This window comes from Ipomoea triloba, chromosome 7, assembly GCF_003576645.1.
Source record: "Ipomoea triloba cultivar NCNSP0323 chromosome 7, ASM357664v1".
Classification (NCBI taxonomy): Eukaryota; Viridiplantae; Streptophyta; class Magnoliopsida; order Solanales; family Convolvulaceae; genus Ipomoea; species Ipomoea triloba.
This window is the reverse complement of record NC_044922.1, coordinates 1182311-1203602: the sequence shown is the minus strand read 5'-3', so window position 1 is coordinate 1203602 and position 21292 is coordinate 1182311. Positions and strand designations below refer to the sequence as shown.

General features: G+C 34.4%; 2 protein-coding genes across 3 annotated transcripts; both read left to right on the top strand.

Annotated features, from left to right (window-relative positions):
• Positions 1-2239: 2239 nt before the first annotated feature.
• Positions 2240-7600, top strand: LOC116025216 (armadillo repeat-containing protein 8). The gene is made up of 9 exons (XM_031266359.1): positions 2240-2777; positions 3121-3840; positions 4671-4766; positions 4839-4922; positions 5247-5481; positions 5568-5728; positions 5973-6251; positions 6342-6520; positions 6934-7600. The coding sequence occupies exons 1-8, from the start codon at positions 2415-2417 to the stop codon at positions 6396-6398; spliced, it is 1995 nt and encodes a 664-aa protein (XP_031122219.1). The 5' UTR covers positions 2240-2414; the 3' UTR covers positions 6399-6520; positions 6934-7600.
• An 815-nt stretch (positions 7601-8415) lies between these two features.
• On the top strand, positions 8416-11324 carry LOC116025217 (heterogeneous nuclear ribonucleoprotein F-like). 2 transcript variants are annotated; one of them, XM_031266361.1, is made up of 3 exons: positions 8416-8614; positions 9531-10331; positions 10849-11324. In XM_031266361.1, exons 1-3 carry the CDS (start codon positions 8601-8603, stop codon positions 11162-11164), a joined length of 1131 nt encoding a protein of 376 aa, XP_031122221.1. In that variant the 5' UTR covers positions 8416-8600; the 3' UTR covers positions 11165-11324. The 2 variants fall into 2 exon arrangements, with proteins under 2 accessions (XP_031122221.1, XP_031122220.1); XM_031266360.1 differs by having other exon boundaries at positions 9516-10331.
• The last annotated feature ends 9968 nt before the right edge of the window (positions 11325-21292 follow it).

Sequence of the window (21292 nt, the reverse complement as noted above, 5' to 3'; positions counted from 1 at the left end):
TATATCAATGCAACATTATATAGGAGAAGTTTATTCATTGGTAATTAAATGTCGAATTTTTTTATTTAAATATCTAACTCAAAGTATATAAATCCAAGATAATATAGAAAATTCATTATAATTATTACTAAAATAAATGTTTGCAACCTTGTAAAATCGATAGTCTAAATTTTTGGTCTAAAAATGATAGTCTAAATAAATACTACTTTTCATTTGAATTTTTCTAAGTGTTCTTAATTCTCTTTTGAGTAACATTGTCATTGTCTTTATCTTTACTATTTGTTCGAGATTATGATATATGAGTTATGGACTTTCTTTTAGGTGTTCTGCTTGGGGTTCATTTGGTTCAACTATTATTGTTGAATGAGTTATTGTGGATAAAGAAATCCTTAGTTTAAGAAAAAAAGATTAAATAAATTAATAAAAATTTGAAATTTTAAAATATTATATATCCAAAGATATTAAAAGGTAGTTTCTCACTTCAATTTGCGGGGTAATGGGTTATTTAAGTACTTTCATTGTCAACAAATCCCCAAGTAGTTAATATGATTGATTTCAAACTATTCTTTTTTATTTTTTTTCATGGTATTAAAGAAATACGTATGTATCATTTTTTGGTGTAACTACTAATTTATTTAATTCAATAAGAGTAAAATAGAGCTATTCCGCTTCAATTTGTTGGGTTATTTGAGTACTATCTTTGTCAACCAATCCCCAAGTAGTTAATATAATTAGCTTCAAATTATTTTAAAAAAAATTCATAGTATTAATAAAATACTTGGTAAATAAATATATAACATTATTTTGTACTATAACTTTGATATTTAATTACAAGATATTGTAAAAATAAGATAATGGACAATGTAATGAATATCAATTGATAAATTTGAATGTAAAGAATCTTTGCATGAGAGAAAATAAAGACAATATAACTAATGAAATTATTTCTCTTATTTAATTTAGTTTTTTGATAATGAATAATTTTTTCAAATAAAGGTATTGTAGATACATAATTCTAAATTAAAGAAATACATATGTATCATTTTTGTGGTAGCTACAAATTTATTTAATTTAATAAGAGTAATTAGAGTGAGAATCTTAATTATCTCAAATTTGATTGAGATGAGGTTCGAACCTAAGATATTTCTTATAGAAATTAATGGGTAAGTTAAAAGTTACCGGAATATTAACGGAGAAGATAATATTTAACGGAAAACTTAACGGATAATCATAAAAGTAAGGTTAAATTAGGTAATCTCTATTAATAATATTAATCTAAATTATCTTAGCCATCCATTTGATTAAATAATTCATCTGAACCATCCATTTGATTACCGCCATTTTTTCTACCCATTTTACGCCTAATTCTCTTTGGCTTTTATTAGTATAGTAGATAAAATTTTGAGGAATATATTGTTCGTTTTTATTCAACTTTCTAATAAAAAAATGTAATAATAATAAAAATAAATTATACAACCACAGTCTTATAATAAAATTTAATTAGAGATTAATGTGTTAACTTTAAAATATATAAATCTTTTTGAAACTATTTAAATAAATAAATAATAAAGTCGATGATTCTCCAGTTATAAATATTGATTTGAACCAGAACTAACGACAATAACTATCTAAATAGATCATAATTAAACTTAATTTGACATTTTTACAAGTTTAAATGATTTAGACTATGCTTTTTAACTAAGAGCTTAATTATTCCACAAAGACTTTGTGGTCGAGTAACACCTGGTCCCACTCTCATATAAAAGGGGTGGATTTGTCTCTCAGTGGAGGCGATATTGAAATTTATTTTGGTTAAAAAAATTAATTACACTATTAATTCGAGTTAAGAGGCTTATTTCACATTTTTTTCCCAATATAAATATGAAACATAGTGCCGAAACTTTCAACCGTCTCAATACTCCCTCTGTCCCATTTTACCTGTCCTACTTACTATTCATTGGTCAAACCAACACTTTATTCTGTGTTTATTTTCTTTAGTATTATTTATTTATTTTTAAATTTAATTTTTTGTGTTTAATAGTACTTTTAGTGTAGTTTCTAAATATATAAATTTTGTATATTAATACTAAACTTAATATTATGAAAAATTGGATTAAAACTAACTTCAGTCAAACCTCATTAACCGAACCAGACACATAAAATGGGAGGGAGCGTGTATATATTTATTGGCTCCGTAAAGTTTGGGTACGTGGTATATATATTTTGCAGGTGACGCAGCTAGCCGAGCGGTGACGAAATTGGAATCGGGTCGTCCCTGTTCAGCCCGCCCACCTTTCTGTGACTCCGATTCGAAGCAAAAACCCGCAATTTCCAAAAATTCATCAAATCGAAACCTCCGATTCCTTCTCCTCTCATTGGCGCATGAACTCCACCTCGATTCGCTCCCGACCGCCATGCCGACGTCAGCCTCACCGACGCCGCATCATCACAGCCGCACCGAGGACCTGATCGGACGGCTGAGCTCCACCAGCCCTGAGATTCAGCTCAAGGCGCTCCGGGAGGTTAAGAACCAGATAATCGGGAATCGAACTAAGAAGCTCTCGTTCCTCAAGCTCGGCGCCGTCCCCGCCGTAGTTTCGGTTCTCTCCTCGCTCGCGTCCGCTCAGGTCGGCGGAGAAATCCACGATTCGCTCGTAATTCAGTCCGCCGCTGCGATTGGGAGCTTTTCGTGCGGTTTTGATGCGGGAGTTAAGGCGGTTCTCGAGGCCGGAGCTTTTCCCCTCCTTCTCCGCCTAATTTCTCATTCCAACGACAAGGTGATTCTGATATTTCTGCACCTTCATTTTGCTTCATTTTGCTTAACACTTCTAACTACTTCATTGTGATTTTGTAGTTACGTTCCCTCTTAACATTAAATTAAATCCTAATTATGTAAACTTATGCTCTGCCTTAGTAAATTGAGCTCACTTATTTGGATGTGTTATTGTGTTCCATTGCTGCCTACCTTTTTCTTTTGGTGGTATGCAATTGAATGCTACACAATTCCACTAATGATGTCTCATGCATAAATCTCTGTTTTAATTAAGAGGAATAAGAGCACATGATTGTTGACTTCTATTAGCTCTAAAATCTTTGCTTCTTTACTCCATTACTCTGTAGGTTGTGGATGCTGGTGCACGGTCACTCAAGCTAATTTATCAGTCAAGACTGGCTCCAAAATATGATTTTATTCAAGTGGAAAATGTGGAATTTATACTTTTGTTATTGAGCAGTGAGAATGAAAATGTTTCTGGACTTGGTGCAAGTATAATCTCCCATTCTTGCAAGACATGTGAAGAACAGAAGGCATTGAGTGATGCTGGAGTTACAAAGAAACTTATTAGTCTTCTTAGAGGCTCTCTAGTTCAGAGGGATGCTAGTCTAGAAGCCCTGGCCACAATTGTAAAAGGAAACCCTGAAGTTATTTTGAAATTTATGGAACCTGAAAGTGGAAGAGCTTTGAGTACAGTTATCGAGTTAACCAAGGATAAAAATTCTCGAACAAAACTGCTTGCCTGCACATGTTTGATTTCAATAAGAAACACTTCTCATTCTTATCTTCAGGATGTACAAATCAAAAGAAAATTGATATTAATATTACTGGAACTTCTTGAGGATTCTGGTCAAGTTGGGGATGAAGCTCCTTTTGTTTTATCTAGTTTACTTTCAGAAAATGAGGAACTACAAAGATTAGCATTTGAAGCAAATGCTATTAATAGACTTTGCAAACACCTGGAAAAGGGTTCACTGCAACCAAGGAGATCACAGGGAATATTGCAGGCATTAGCTGATCTCTGTTCAAGGCTGGAATGCTGTAAGGATCGGCTCCTATCATTAGAGGTCTGATTCTTTAGTATAATGCTATTATTTTTATTGACATTAAGGTTACTTCATTCTATATTATGTGCTTTAAGGGAGAGAATTAAATTGGTGAAATCTTGATCTAAGCGGTTTCCTGTTTTTGTGAAATGCTATATCTAAGATGATTATTTTGCTCAACCAGTAATTTGGAAGCATTATAAATCGTGACTTTGGAAAAGATCAATCTTATCCTGCTGTGTCTTGAAAAATTGAATTAAGTTAACATGAAGAGTTTTACGAACATATATGGAAGGTTGTTTTCATGGTTTCCCTTGTGGCCTTTGTATCTATTTCAAATTTAACTGTAAGTCTACACCACCTTAATCATATGTGTTTTAGATTGCAAGATGTGATTGTACAAAATATTGTTGTAGTTCTTATCATTATAACTACTTTGAAGATTAGATATTTTCTTGCATTTTAAAGCCTTAACCACCTCATCTGGTCTGATGGAGTTTTTTATGTGCTAAGAAATGTTAGAAGCAATAACCTTTAGGGGCACTAAGAAAGGAAGTTTTAAAATCTCATCGACTATTTAAGAATTTCCCATCTCTTCTATGTTAATCAGTTTTTCTCTTGATTCGAAATCCTTATATACTATTTGACTTGATGATATAGTAAGAAGTTTTTGGTGGGAATATGCTGAATATAATGAAGGGAGGGTATGATGCAAGAAAAAGTGAAAAACAAGGTATTTCTGTATGAAGCTTGTCACTAGATTTCAGAAGCAGAAAAGTCATCCATTTCCACAGCTTTCACAGAATTAAATATGCCCTAAGAAACATCTGTTACTCCTTTTTATCTTCCAGGCTTTGAAGCTTGTGACTGATGCCCTTAGCTGCAAGAGTCCCGAAGTTCGTGTTGCAGCTTGCATTTGTCTGAAAAATGTTTCTCGTTCAGTCAAGGTTTGTAATATGTTATGTTATGTTGAATCTTGTCTACAATGTACTGCTTTATGCTAACAATGTATTATTCAGAACCTGAGTGCAGGTTGTTTCATGAAAGAAACTGTAATAGTCCCCTTGGTTGAGCTTTTATTTGACGACTCTGACATTGTACAGGTATTTTCATTTCTCTCCATGTTGGTTACCTAATCACTATTTTTACATTTTGGCACTACTGTTAGCTTGTTGCTGTGTTCATGGCATTGGCAATCTCTATATTTGTATATTTGCTATTTATCCTCATGCCATAGTGTCCTGCATCCACACATGCACATCCCTCTAACACATTTGGATTTTTTAAATTATGAATAAGTTTGTTACCCTGAATTGTTATCATAGACATTGCATATTTTATGAGATTATTCATGATTAGTTGGTTCTTCATGTCTTTTATTATTGTTGTTGTTAAGTTTGGGCTGCTTTTCACTCTTCATTTTCTAGGTTGCCGCCCTTGGTGCCATTAGCAATGTTGTGGTTGACTTTACAGCAAATAAGTCAATGTTCATGCAATGTGGAGGTGTGAAACAGCTTGTTCAACTTTCAAGGTCAATGGATTCAACTATTAGGGTAAAAGCAGTGTGTGCTTTGAGGAATCTGATATTCCTTGTAAACAGCAGGTGCAAGGAAGAAATCCTATTGGAACTCACACAACCAACGTTAAGATGTCTTATTTGTGGTAACTGTTTGAAATTGTTTGTCATCCTGGTGATATATTAGTGAAAAATTCTCTTGGTTTCAAAATAAACTATTCTAACACTGCAGATTCTGAAGCCAGTGTTCAAGAGCAAGCTTTGGCTCTTGTTCGCAATCTTGTTGATGGGCCTATAGATTGCATTGATTATGTCTTTGTTGAGGATGCTCTTCTGCTACATGCTGTAGGGAGACAACTGCAAAGTGCTTTAAAAACTGAAGTTTTAATTCAGGCAAGTCTTTTCCTTTTTTGCACTTGATTTGGATTTTTCATTTTTTAACATTTCCTACCCACACTACCGTTTGCAATGGGCACCCATACTGTACTAAATTAGGTACTAGTCTCTCTTGCAAGTAGCCGAACATGGGCATAGGAGATATGTGATATGACAATAATATGGTAGCAGAGACTTGATGCATAGTATAGGGATAAGGTTGGGCAGATGGCAATACTAAAAATATGTATGTTCAATGCAGGGTATGTATGTCCTTGGCAATGTGGCATCTGGAAATGAATTCCACAAGGAAGCAGTTATGCACCAGCTTTTCCCACCTTCGTCTAATGACACCCACTCAGTGGTCTTTAAGTTCTTGCAGAGTCATGACAGCCAATTACGCACTGCTGCTGTTTGGGCTTTAGTAAATCTAACTTTTCCAAGTGGTCCTGGAGCATTTCATCGGGTTGTGAAACTACGAAATTCAGGAGTTCTTTCCCAACTGAAGAACATGGTCAATGATCCCTGCTTGGATGTGAAGGTCAGTTACAACTTACAAATTGACTGAAACTAAACTACATGTAGATTATCATTAGTGTCTTTTTTTAGTCTAACTTTTTGTTTATTGCAGCTTAGAGCAAGAACAGCTCTTGGGCAATCAATGACTTCTGGTGATGGCTCAGCATGAATATTATATTTATATATGCTTAATCGAATGGCTAGCACAACAGTCCCAGTGGAGCATGATCGTTTGGGCTTCAACTTGCTTTAAAGTGCCATTTCTTCTTTACCTGGACCTTTAAGATCATGGTATGCCTTGATCAATATTTACAATCATTTTATTTATAATGATTGCAGTCATGGAAACATCTTTAGCATGAAATAATCAAATGATGCTCTTCCGGGAAGTATTCAAAATACAGATTTCCAATTCTTTTGTGAAATACACTCAATGTGATATTGTTTTGACTCCTCAGTTCAAAGTACACTATGTTACTGGAAATTTCTGATTGCTTTCCATATCCTTCCAAACATGATTGACATTGATATTTTGTCATGAGTTATCTTCTGAGCCAACCAATCCTTTTGACTTACTTGCCAAAATGTAGTTTCATTGGTGGAATCTGTTTATTGATTATGATTTTTAAAATTTTTATATTCTTAATAATACTCACAACATGATGAGCCAACTTTGCTTTCTCATTGGCATATTTCTTTTGCAGGCTTAAGCATTTACTACAATATCTTTCTGTTCGAAGCTTCACGGGGAGCATGCTTATGTTGTGTGTGATGTTTGCTGAGCAGGTCATCTTCAAGAGTTTTGTTTACATGACCTCTCCGATGGTTAGCGATTGCTGAGAACTATTGTTGTTTCTATGTATGTATAATGTTTGCAACAGGTGTAGTTTACCCCTTCCCCCTTCATGAAAACATGCTTCATGCTTCTCTCTATGTTTTGGTTTTTCATATTTCCGATTTTACCCCAGATGAGTCTCTTCTGGGGTAGGGGCGGGGATTCCTCACCCCACAAGGTACAATGTATGTAAGTTTTGTATCTCGGAATAATCTTAAAAAGCTCAAATCTTGACCTCCTGTGGTTTCCTTTTGCTGAAGTCATGTAAAGTGTACATTGCCTTCTATGAAGAATGATGTAGACTTGAACAGATCGGTCACGGGGCAAAGCTGATAAAAATGTGTCCTAAGGTCAGCCTTGTTTATCTTTTCTTGTCATGGATTCATTTTATTGTGAGGACATTTTAGCAAACATGTATTATGCACCTAGAGTTATGGAACACAGTAATACTGTATCTAGTTGGAATTCATTTCTTACTTTATTCCATGACAAGGTAAATTACAATGTTGGATTAAATGAAATTTGTAATTCTCTCCTTTTGTTGAATTTCATTTTATGGTTACCTCATATATTGCAATTCAATGGTTATGGGAAAAGAAAAAAGAAAAGAAATGACAAAAGTTTTCTTGGTGTTATTATTGTTATTATTATTATTATTACATAAGGATATTTTAATCTTTATACCACTTCTTTCCTTCTCATTCTCTATAATTCTATTTATTCCTACCAAACAATGTAATTTGTGTTCTTACTTTATTTTCACCTTATTCTTTTTCTAGCAAGTGACAATTTCTTTTCTCTCTAATTTCTTCCTTTTAACTGAACACCTTTTAAATTTTTCTTCTCATTAAAACAGAAAATGGGTCTAATGCGAAATATTGCATAGGCAAAGCAAAACAAAAGGTTAAATCTCATTCTTTTATCAAATCTAAATTAACAGTCAAGAACAAAGATAATTAAAAAAAATGTGGTGGTATTATGAAAAATGTACATTTTACATAATTTTTTTTCTTGCATCATATGAGTAAAATACTAGTATAATATTAAATTTTAAGTAACAAGTAAGGCAATAACATTGAGAACTAGTATAATATTAAATTTTAAGTAACAAGTAAGGCAATAACATTGAGAAAAAAACAAGTGAGGCCTTTTTTTTTTTTTGTGTAAATAATTACAAAAATTACATTTTTTTTAGAACTAAAAGTGTATTATTTGTGTATTAAACTTTCAGTATTCAAATAATGTACTTTTTAAAAATACATTTTAAAAGTTAATTATATACTGGAGGTATATTATTCGATTATATGATTCACAGTATAATAGTTGATCAATATCCCACCATCAGATTCTGTGACACTCCCGCGATTTCTCGTTTAATTAAGCTCCTACGCATAACCAGACGAAGCTCATTGCATTCTCAAATCTCAATGACAAGAAAGAAGCAAAACCCTCCAATCCCCAAGCCCTAAAGCCCGGGATAAACACACAAAGAATACAGATTCATCGATTGGCTCTTCTAGAAGCTACAATTCAACAATGTTTTACAGAGGGTAAGAAGTAATAACCCTTCTTTTCTATTTGATTCTTTGTTGTATTGGTACGAAGAATTGAAGTAATTTCTGGGTGGCATTTGGCTTCATTTGAATAGTTTACGACGCAGAATCTGATATATTTGCGTTATTTGATTATAATAACACAATGTTCCAATCCAAATATTTATAGATAATCCCATCGCCATACTTTTCTTGAGCTCTTCCTTGAAAGCCATTCGCTTTAGCAGACTCTTGCCGGTAGGCGGCGGCATAGATGAACAGAGCCGTTGAACCCTATATAATTTCTTCTTTGATAACTCAATAAAGAGAAATATGACCAACAGGCAACAGTTGTTCAAATTTAAATAATTTTTGTTTTTTTTAGGTGTAACTTTTTAAAATTGATGTTCTTGCAATTAGATAGTGTCTTTCTAGGGGCAACCTAGTCCAGTTAGTCAGGCGGTTAGCTTAGTAACCATAAGATTATAAGTTCTACTCTCTGCGGAATTGTGGCAAACCGACATAATAACCACAAGATTATAAGTTCTACTTTCTGCGTGAGTGATCTATTGACCTTCTTAGTTTGAGTTGAACACTATGGACAATCTAGGCTTGTTTAACTCCTTGTTGTCCTTTATCGGTTTAGTATTTAGGTTTTAGGGGGTCACAAGGCAGGGTTTACCAAGTGACTGCGGGGTTTACCAAATGCACACCTGCGGGTAGTGACTATGGGTCACTAAAAAAAAAAAGATAGTGACTCTTTGTTTTTGTTTCATTTGTTGTTTTTGTTAATCTTTTGCTATCCGGAGAGTAGTTGGGTAATGCACTAATGCATAAATATCATAGTTTTAAGTACGATTGTTCTGCACAATGTAGTTTAAGTAGTGACTGAAGTATTTGATTTATGATTGTAATACAGAAGGTATTTTGATAGTGGTGATCCCAGGGAAATGGGGCTGAAAAGGCAGCGCATAATGGATGAGGGATCTTCTTATTATTCGATTCCGCCAGTTTCAAATTATACTTACAACCCTCCTCCTCCCCTTCCCCCGGATCACCCGTATATTGGCAAGCCTCCAGCTTTCCCTGTTGTACGACTTCGTGGCCTCCCATTTGGTTGCACGGAGCGTCAGATTGCAGATTTCTTGCACGGTTTGGATGTAGTTGATGTGGTGCTTGTTCACAAGGGCGGTAAGTTTACTGGAGAAGCTTATTGTGTTCTTGGATACTCACTTCAAGTCGATTTTGCTCTTCAGAGGAACATGCAGAACATGGGTAAAAGATATGTTGAGGTTTTCAAAAGTGAGAAGAAGGAATATTATAGGGCTGTAGCAAATGAATTCTCGGATGCTCGTAGAGTTTCAGTTCCAAAGGCAAGGCCTTCTGAAGACGGGAGGGACTTTACTCGTAGTGGTTCGATTCTGAGGGCAAGGCCTTCTGAAGATGGGAAGGACTTGGAAGAACATACAGGAGTGCTACGCTTGAGGGGTCTGCCATTCTCTGCTAGCAAGGAAGATATTATAAAATTCTTCAAGGATTTTTCTCTTTCAGAAAACTCGATTCACTTAACTGCCAATTCAGCAGGGAAGGCAACCGGGGAAGCATTTGTTGAGTTCTCAAATGCAGAAGACTCAAAAGCTGCAATGGCTAAGGATATGATGACAATAGGGAGTCGGTATATTGAGCTTTTCCTTTCATCTCGCGAGGTATTGGAGGAAGCGGTTTCAAGGGGCAGGTAACGATTTTTGTGTCATATCACATATGCGCTCTTCTATTCAGTAATTGTTAATTCTATTTTTTAAAATTATTTCCTCTCCTTTAACAAATGATTATTTGTTTCATTCTTCTATAAATGCTCAATGAGTTGCCTGTCTCTTTGCTAAGTTATTGTGTGTAGTGGGGCAAATATAGGCCCTATTTGGTAAATGACTGTTAGCTTATTGGATTAGGGGACATGACTAGTTGATAACATTAGCTTATTGTAGAAATGTGTTTGGTAAATTAGTCGTTACAAAAAGTTGATTAACCGAATAATTATATTGATTTTTTAACCAACACCAAGTCAAACAGTTAATAGTGGTCAAGTAAGCTAAAATTGGCTGATAAGCTAACTATTTTACTAAACAGGGATAATCTTACAAGGTTATGGAAATGGGGTGATATTTTACGCCATTATGAAATATGTCGTGATCTGTTGGAATCCTCAGAATTATTATAGCGTAACTTCATTTCTTTACCTGTTTCGAAACCAGATTATTGGATAAACAATCTGACGATCAGGACCTGACTGAAGGAACATGTGTATTGCGAATGAGGGGGCTACCGTATTCAGCAGCCAACGACGATATCAAAACTTTTTTCAAAGAGTTTGTTTTGTCAGACAAGTCCATTCATATCAAGTTTAAATTCAAAAGGAGGCCTACCGGAGAAGGATTCGTGGAGTTTGCTAATCCCGAGGATGCCAAGGCCGCGCTGGCCAAGGATAGGATGACGCTTGGGAGTCGGTATATAGAGCTTTTCCCTTCATCGCTCGAGGAGTTGAACGAGGCTGTTTCGAGGGTGCAATGACACAACTTTTAGCTCTTTTTGGCACAATTTGACTTGATGAATATTGGGTAGAATGTAGCAGGGGGATTTGCTCTCTTTTTGTTTTCCCTCTCAATTCAAGTGATATGAAGTTTTGATCTTTGCTGTCTTGATGGCTTTTTGAATGTACATATATGGCATGACAAGCTATTAGGATTTGCAAATGAGTTGACATAGTGTTATAGTTATATTTTTTTTGGTCAGCTTTTTGAGAAAGTCATTTTGCATGTAATTAGCCGCTAACAATTAATTTATTAAACATCTTTCTACAATCAACTAACGCTATCAACTAATCAAATTCACTAATCCAATAATCTAACAACTAACAGCTATTTACCAAACATTCCCTAAATATATTGTCATGATAATTGTGCCAACTAAACTACTCCATAACTCCATTAATATCCCTACTTTTTTTTTTTAAAAGAATACTACGTAGTATTAGAGACAATAAAAATTTTGGGCACTATGAAAAAGTATTGATATAGTTTGAGGATGTTGAAAAACCTAAATTATTATTTTTAAAAACAAAGAAAAAAAAAAGGAAAAGCAAATAGTCATAGAAAGGCATCTATTTAGCAATAGAATATTATTAGAAAGTGGTATATGGCAACCAAAAGAGTTCAAAAAATTCAGTGAAATGCACGTGTGGGTGAGACAATTACACCTGACATCAACATTACATTACATTTTACTTAAAAGCTAAGGCTCTCTCTCTCTCTCAACCTATTGGGAGGTATCCTAAGCTTAAATTCTCAAATTATAAATTATAAAAAATAAAATATAAAATATAATAAATCAGCTGACCTTATAATAACTCCAACAAACTATATATTAAAGTTTTGCCTCCAAAATGGAGTAATGGACCCAACAAATTATATATTTTTTCTCATTTTTATTTTTAGTAGAATAGTTTGAACTCCTCTCGTATGGAAAAATCAATTTGGCCATCACTTTGTCCCTTAATTGGGCCGATATATTATGAATAGAGATTAATATGAGTATAGTACTGGTATGAGAATCATGCTCCATTTACTTCTTTTGAGACATGTAAAGAGTTTTTATTTATTTTATTTTTCAGGTGACTAGAGGAATGGAACTCACAACCATTATATATCCACACATGAGAGGTAAATCACGTTAGAAAGATATTTTATGACGGGCTCAACTAAGATTGTGTTGGCAAAAATCAAAGTTGTGAGCTTCTGGTACATGAACCACTGCACGCTTCACCTACTCGACAAACTCTTTCGAGGCTATTATGTGTTTATTTGGTATAGTGATGGGGGTGGATTTTTAGAATTTTACCAGACCTATAGTTTTCGTCGGAAACTTTGTTGTGAGTGCAGTGGAAAATGACTTCCGCCAAATCCAATATGACGATATTTTTTCCCGTTAACGAAAAATGTTTTTTGTTTACTGGATTTTCCAAACACATCCAAATACTGAAAACCTGGAAAAATGATTTTAAGGAATTATTTTCTTTGTTTTCAAACACAATCTAAATATTAATTTTAAAAATTACTTGGTAATATTTTTATTATTTATTTATTTTGATAAGATTATTATCATATGAAATTCAAACTCAAATCTTAACAGATGGAGTAAAAAGATTCCGAGTAGATAAATATGAAACTTTTGAATCCTTTTTCTTAGCCATTCGCCCCTTCCCCCATCAATATAAACCCTAACCATCGCTCCCAAAACCCCACTCTTTTCCTTCTTCCTCAGCTCATTTTTAGGGTTTTCAGATATCTCTGCAACTCCGATCCATTTTCTCTCCGGCCATAGCTATCTCGCAGAACCTCGCCGGCCGGAATCCTCCTACTTAATTACTTCCAATCGGTCAACAATGGATAGTTGCAGAGAAGAGAGACCGAGCAAAACAGAAACGACGGCCGTTTCTCCGGCGAAGACCAAGCGGGATAGGGGCGACGACGAGCATGAAAATGTGGAGGCGTGCAAGACGCCGAAAGGCGAGAGGTTTAGGATACCGGAAATCACGACTTGTCCTCCGGCGCCGAAGAAGAGGAGGCTGATGTCCCCGCTGCAGAAAACGCCGATCACCTTCTTCCTCCCGCCGCCGGACGTCGAGCTTTTCTTCGCAACGCCGGCGGTTTGCAAAATGCTAGTGTAGTCCTCGGTGATACTCATGTGTATGCAATAACACTCTGAGAATGACTCGGTTATGGATCGGATACCAATGCATTATGCAAAAAAATATATTTATATGTGATCACATGATTAATAGTTTGTTAATTCTGTGATCTCTTAGTAGTTTTTTTAGAATGTTTTGTTTTTTACTAGTGAGAATATTGGCAGGATTTAAGGTAGTTAATATTTAGGTTTGGTTTAATTTTCTTGTAATCTGTGTACAAATTGCCTATAAAGTTTTAAGTTTTGTTTATTGTTGGCTTTTCCAAATTAAACTACTTGTATACAAAAGGAAAATCACTCGCCCCACTCACCCTCACTTCCGTCGATAGGATTGTGGAAGGATAAATTATGGTAAAAAATTTTAATTTCTTCTCTTGTATATGTCCTCTTTTGATTTGAGTGGTAGTCTAATTCTATGAGTTTTTTAAATTTTAAAATTTAGATGAAAATATCCTTAGATTCCTAGGGTTAATAACCTAATGGATCGGATGACCCTCAAAACTTATGTTTTACTTGTAATTCCTTAACATGAGAGTTATTTAATTTGAAGTTTTTTTTTTCTCTTAAGGAAAACCTTTGACTGACTCTAGTGTTCTGATGATATCCGATCTGAAAAGCGTTTCTTTTTATTTTTCATAGTCCACTCTTTATTTTTCATAAGTTTTCTTTTTATTTTTCATAGTCCACTCTTTATTTTTCATAGTCCACTTCAGTTAAAGTGAGGTAAAAAAGCAGAATTTAGTTAAGATATCCACATATATATATGTGCTAGTTAATTGATTAATATTCCTTAGCCTTGATATGCATGCATGTGTCACAATCGAGAAGATTATTTTGGAGTGGAAGCTCCAAAAGTGAACTGCTCAAAGTAAGAGTTGGTGATGAGTGAATTCTCTTTCCAATTCCCTTTATATATATATATATATATAGAAACAATTTCCTTTTAATATAGCTAGTTTGTTTGTCCAGTAGTATTTACTTTAGTCTGAGTTTAGATCAAACCTTTTTGTTGCACTAGACATGAGTTTTTCTTAGGCGTTTTGTATAACTAGTCCATATAAGTTATTTATTTACTTGACATATTATTTTAGCTATAGCTAGCTAGTCCATGCTATTTATTTTCTTGACATTTGTAATTTTTTTCATTGCAATTATATCTATGCATGGCCCGACCCATTACTAGATAGTTATTATAATGTAAAGATGAATAAGGCTAATCCATCCAAATCTCGGTCATCAAGTCCCATTTGGGATGTTAATATAGCTAGTCCAATTCTCTAGCTAGCCAGCCGGATGAAATATATAAATATATGAAATAGAACACATACTTTCAAATTTTACTCCATTTTTACCTCAACGACTTACATGAAGTGTTCTAATTCATTTAGAAAAAGATCAGAGTGACTTACAAATAAAATCACAGTATAAAAAAAGTGTTGACGACTCTGTCACAGAGTGACTTACAAATAAAATCACAGTATAAAAAAAGTGTTGACTCTATCACAGCTATGTCGCTCGACTATAATGCCTTTAGCATGTGATATGAGTACTTATTACTATCATATTGTAAAAAATTCACTTGGTATCACATCACTTGGTACACACCTTAGACGGTGCAAATTTAGAAAATGTTACTATATTGTGAAAATCCGTAAATAAAATAACACTTACATATATAATTGAAGGTAGAAATTCCTTTGTAAAAAATTGCCATTATCTTTGTCCAAGAAGAGTGGGAACAAAAGAGAAAAGATAGTTTGGATTGTAGTCGAGATGATTAATTGTGTCAGATTATGTATGTATGTATAATTGTATATGTCCATATGAGCTCAGCCAACATTTGATCATGAAGGAATCCTATGAAAGGGCTCGTGCGGCTCTGATCTCATCATTCTTATGCATGCTAATAAGAGAATCTTTCAATAAATTCAATGCATTTATCCCCCTTTTCGGGATCCATGTTTAGCCCTAATTTTATATCATATTTGTTAATTAATTAATTTATAGATTTGAATCGGCTTCGAATTTCGCCTCCCTCATCTCATTCTCATGTTAAAAAAAAGAAGAAGATTTACCCGAGATTTAGCGTAGTGGTTTATGGCTTAACGTGATGTCATGACTGAATGCGGTTGTGTGGGCACTCAAATCCCACTGAAAACATGAATAAAAAAATCTAGGATGATGGAAGGTGTGGATTAGACCCCTATGTGCGCATGAAGACTAGAGTCTGACCGATGGGTTGACTCGCGATTTGCCTAGCTCTAGCCTTAGCTTCTTGGTTTGAGTTGGTATATGAACAACTACTTAAGCTAGTTTATCTCATGCATTGTAATCTTTTGTCGGCTAAGGTCATAAGATGAGATTTACTCAGTGCACACCCTAAATAATTGAATAAATGGGTATAGTAGATTGTGATTTTCGTATAGTCACTATTATTAAAGACTAGTTCTTATTCTTTTTAGTAGTTATTCTTTCTCAGTCTCTCTATTGAAATATACATGGTTTTACAGTCATATGGTCTTTCTAGTAGGATTTATTTCTCTTGTGTAATTTGTTAGTTATTACACACAAGAGTAAAATTTATTTAACGCACACTCTCAGATAGTGATTATTACTGATCTTCTTGATCACTATATATCCAATATTATTCATGATTAAAACATTCAGATTTTGGGAGACTGTGTAGTCTTTAAAGTGATCTGATGAGCTAAGAGTGTAAAAAGGTTGTTATATATATTGAGCATGTTTGAGATAAGATGATGAGCAAAGGGGGAATGAAATGATTGCCCTCGAATGCATATATGCATGATGAGAAGATAAAAGAAAACCCACAATTGGCTAAGCAATTCAGCTTTTGTTATCTAATCTGCAAAAAGCTTTATTAGAAGTTTATGATTGCATGCATGCAGCAGACAGAATGTAAGTGGTGATGAGGGGTTTGTAGTCATAAGATCAGAAGCCTCCCCATCAAATTATGTCTTCACCATTATATTCTTTTCCTTTGTTGTGGACCATTCATTCCTTGCCATGCCCATCTTTACTTTATATTCTATCAAAAGGCGAAATCTCTCGGCTCACCCCAGAACTCCCACGTCACAACCTGATAAACTTATGGAATGATAAATCACGATGACTTAACGATTTTCTAACCGGGTGTAGTGGGAAGACCTGGTGCCACAAGGAACTCACCATATCGGGTGAAATTCTTACACTACAACAAATTACAAGCCTCGATCATGAGCCTTCACTGCACCCTCAATCTACCACTCAAGTACCAACTGAGGTATCCGTGCGGATATATTATATAAATTCTTTGTTTCTTAAAAAGTCGGTTTGTGCCTTAAAACCTAGCGCTCCTGATGCACCTCCTTCATTTAGGTTTCCCAAAGTGTTTGTACGGTTCTTTTAGTAGTTAGGATTCGAACTTGAATTGTACATTATAGTTGTTATCAAAGCAAGATATCAACTATATTTTGGATTAGTTAACGAATTGTGTGGTTGAAGGCTTAATTTCTATTTTCTTGATTTGACACTTGACAGAGTATAAATAGGGCGGGTCATGTAAAATGGAAATGATTGCTTAGCCATGCTTTATTATTGTATTATTGGTCACCATTAATTTGGTCATCTGTTGTATCATTCACTTTTGAGTTTTGAGGTGCATGTACTCTCTGGACTCCAATTGGGGTGGGGCAATGGTATAGTTTGGTGTTTTGTTGAATGTGACTCAATCATGGTGATACTCAATCAGTGTCTTGAGAAGGGTTTTAATCATAGTTCATATTATATTGTTGCGTTTTGGACTCAATAGTGATAGAGATTATTAGCTCTTGTCGTTTAAGGAAGTAATTAGCCAATCTCACTATAAGTTAAAAAAAAATTAATGTACTAATCAAATATCAAATATAAAACATAACATATTTTGAGATCGTTTCACAGTCTAACTATCAGCTAGACTTTTTAGTTGGATGGAACACGTGCTTCAATTTTAATCCGCAAGACTTTCTCCCTTAATATTACTAAACTCTCCCTCGACAAACAGGACATGTTCTATTCCTCCGCACCCATTTGGCAATACATTCATTGTGGAATTTATGCAAACACAAAGACAGTTCAGTGATCACATCCCCTCTCTCAAAATCCTCCAAACACACGTGGCAACATTCGCCGCTCCCATCGCCGCCGCCGCCGTTGAAAACTAAATTGCCGAGAATCACTTCCGCCGCCGGAGGCGGCGGTTGCAATTCCGCCCACATGGATAGCCCGCAACGCCGGCCGCGCAGGCAATCGTAAGCAACGCTCCCCATTTGTTGACCGATTTGCCGGCTCGCCTGACGATCCAGACCGAAGAACGTTTCGAGTGTGGCGGAGAAGAAACGGAAAGATCTGTCTAAGGATTGCAGTTCGTAGTGAGGATCGAAGACGAATTCGAGGGTTTTTTCGTGCGCGGCGGCGTCGATGCCCAAATCGGACGGCGTCGGGGCTCCGGTGACCAATCGGATGGTCAATTCGCCTTCTCTTGGTTTCGGCAATGAGCGGCAATGCAGGGTTAATCCTTCCATTGATCTCTTTCTGCGTGCGTCGAGAGAATTTCAGAAATTGAGAAGATTTCAGATAGAGAGATGGAGAGTAGGGTTTTGAGTGATTAGAATTTATAAGTATATTATGGCTTTTTTGTTTTCTAATCTTCATGGGAGTGGGAAAGAATGAAAGATAATCCTAAGAAGACTTGGGTTCAAGATCATTAAACTTGGATGTTTGAGAGAACACATGATAAAAGCATGGTACAATTGAAACAAATTTATTTTTGTAATTATAAAAAGAGTTAATTTATTTTTTGTTATAGATTTATCGATAAAAGTTTCCTTTAAATTATTTTTTTTCAGAGCATGGTCTTAAGTATTATTGTAGCATGTTCATTTTTTCTATCAACAAAACAGTTTAAATGACGTTAAATACAAAAATTCATTTCGATCTTTAATTATATTTTTTTAAAAAATAAATATAATAATATAGCAATGTCAACTCATTTTGTATTAAAAAGATCGAAATATCGTTGTACTTAATTACAGTTTAACTATTTTATTGGCAGATGATAAACTATTTTATTGAAAGATGATAAAAAAATAATCATCAATAATACTAGGATCAAAGACGAATGTTCAGATTAAAAAACTAAAAGTGATTGACTCCCTTATGCTAAGTGAATATTTATGGTAGATGTGGAAGTGATTTAGAGAGAAGGCCGGATATTTATATAGGTAATAGGAGCCAATTTAGGTGGACTTGATTGTCCTTTCATAAATGAGCTATTGTCATATAATTGCCCTTTAATGTCTGATTACTGTCATAATAATTATTGATAGATAATTTTAACTGGATCACTTCTATGAACTGCTTTTGGACCTTCACTGGACATCTGCTCAAGCCCAACTAGTAGACCACTCCAGGGTCGACCACCATTCTCAATCGTTATACCCTGCACCACGGTGCACATAGCAATGTGCACCATGTACGTAAAACGACGTTGTTTCGTTGTTAGTAGACGCGGACGCGAATGACTCAGGAAATTCATTATCTATAATACACATAATCATTATCTATTATACACAGAACGTTTGCCTATAATACACAGAATGTTTGCCCAGAATACACAGAATATTGACACAAAATACACAAATGTTAGTGAACGCGAATGACTCCAGGGAATTCATTATCTATAATACACATAATCATTATATAGAATACACAGAACGTTTGCCTAGAATACACAGAATGTTTGCCCATAATACACAGAATATTGATGCCCATAATACACATAACTCATCCTCCTAACATTCGAATGCACAAACGCATCACAACTTGTGTTAATAACATGAATACACATAATATTTACACAAAATACAAATAACTCATCCTCCTAAACATTCGAATGCACAAACACATCACAACATGTGTTACTAACATTAAATCACAACATGTGTTACTAACATGAATACACATAACGGTTGCCTATAATACACATAACGGTTGCCTAGAATACACATAATGATTGTCTGAAATACACATAATATTAACATAAATACAGAGACCGGCCGAAACGGGAAACGTGATTACCAAAAAAAACGGACGATTAGTTTACAATGCTCAAAACGACGTCGTTTAGATATGTGGTGCACATTGCTACGTGCACCGTGTTGCACAGTATAATTTGCCCACCATTCTCTATAACTCCATGCAACATCATATGTCTATGTTTATATTTTAGTAGATAGAAGTATTAAATATTTAATCTGTTTAAGAAAGATTGTATAAATTTAAATCTCTCATAAAAAAAATAAGAAAATTGTTGTAATCTGAGTGCTTGCTTTGGGTGATTATGAGCTGACCAGTACTTATAAAATTCGTTGTCCATTATTTAAATCATTGCTGGTTTACGATGTAAATCCATCATATACATATGTGTATATGTTACATTGTACATTTATTTAATAGTCAAAATGATATAGCTCATATTTCAAATCTTATGTTCATATGGTTCATTTATAATAATTAGAATTAACATTTGTTTTACAAGATTAACTTAATTAAAAGTCCTGTTATAAAGTTTTATTTATAAAAGTTATGATGATTTTATTTATTTAGGAGTTACGCTAATAGCAAGAATAACCAGGTACATATAGGTAGACTGTCACATACTAAATTTCTGTAGTAGTTCAGACATATACACAAAACAAAAATATGAATTCACAAAATCAAATTCTCAAGGGACTTTCCCGGGTTCAATCGCCCTTCTCATTGCAGCTTTGTATTCACTCGCACATCATTCATCAGCATCCTATTCTCCTCCTACAATTCAAAGCATTCTCTAAATATTAAATCGATTAATATCGTCATTCAATAACTAAACTAATTTTTGTTTGCAGCAACTAGTTGTAATCAAACATTAAATCGCTCATTATATTCTGCTCTTTCTCAATCAGATTTCTCATTAAGTCACTTCAATTACATGGAGTGTGGTGATAATAATAGCAATGAACTCATCCCTCCTTACCCAAAGGTTAAGGATTCAATCATTAGCATGGGTATAGAATAACCTTAATCTCCGGTTGTTCTTCCAAAGAGGTCGAGACGATGAAAAACTGAAAACTCTGGGCACAAAAAGAGAAAATTCGTAGTCACAAATATTATCTAAATATTTAAAATAGTTTAAAATTTGACTTTAAATTGTAAATTCACATAGTTAATTATTTTATAATTGATAACAATTATTTTTGACTGACAAAAAAAACTTATAGTCACTGCTTAAAACTCTAAAAAGAGTAAATTTAATTGTGTAATAATACTCAAATCACACAAAATCTACAGTTCCAAACAAATTATATTTGTAACATAGTGTTTAGACAAAATAGCAATATGTATTTTTTTTTTTAAAAGCAATATGTATTTATTGATATGCAATTTTAATTTTTATAAATAAAACTTTTTTTTTGTTGCCAAAGACCTTGTGGTCTAGTGACACCCGTGTCCCAGTTTACACACCCACATGGATGATGGGAGTGGGTTCCTCCCTCAGTGGAGGTAACTGTTGACTCTTTGTGCTTCATTAGGTTGAGAAAGTAGATATGAACAGATTACATTGTAACAGAGTCAGTACTCAGTAGTACTCAAAATAAATAAAACTTTTTTTTTTTGTTTTAATGTAAACTTGTTTAGTTACTTTTGTCCAAAAAACTTATATTTAAATAAAATTTGCATGGCGCTAAATTGTTGCAAAATTTTGGTTTTGTAGCAGTTCATTCAGCAAAATCACAGTCATAAGTAATTGTCCGTACACAATACCGCCGGCGACGCTCACCGGCGGTGTCCAGCAAACTCCGACGGGATTCAAACTGGCACAAGGCGCTTCGAATTCCTTCGACATAGCTGTGCTCCGCCGATCAAACCGGTAAA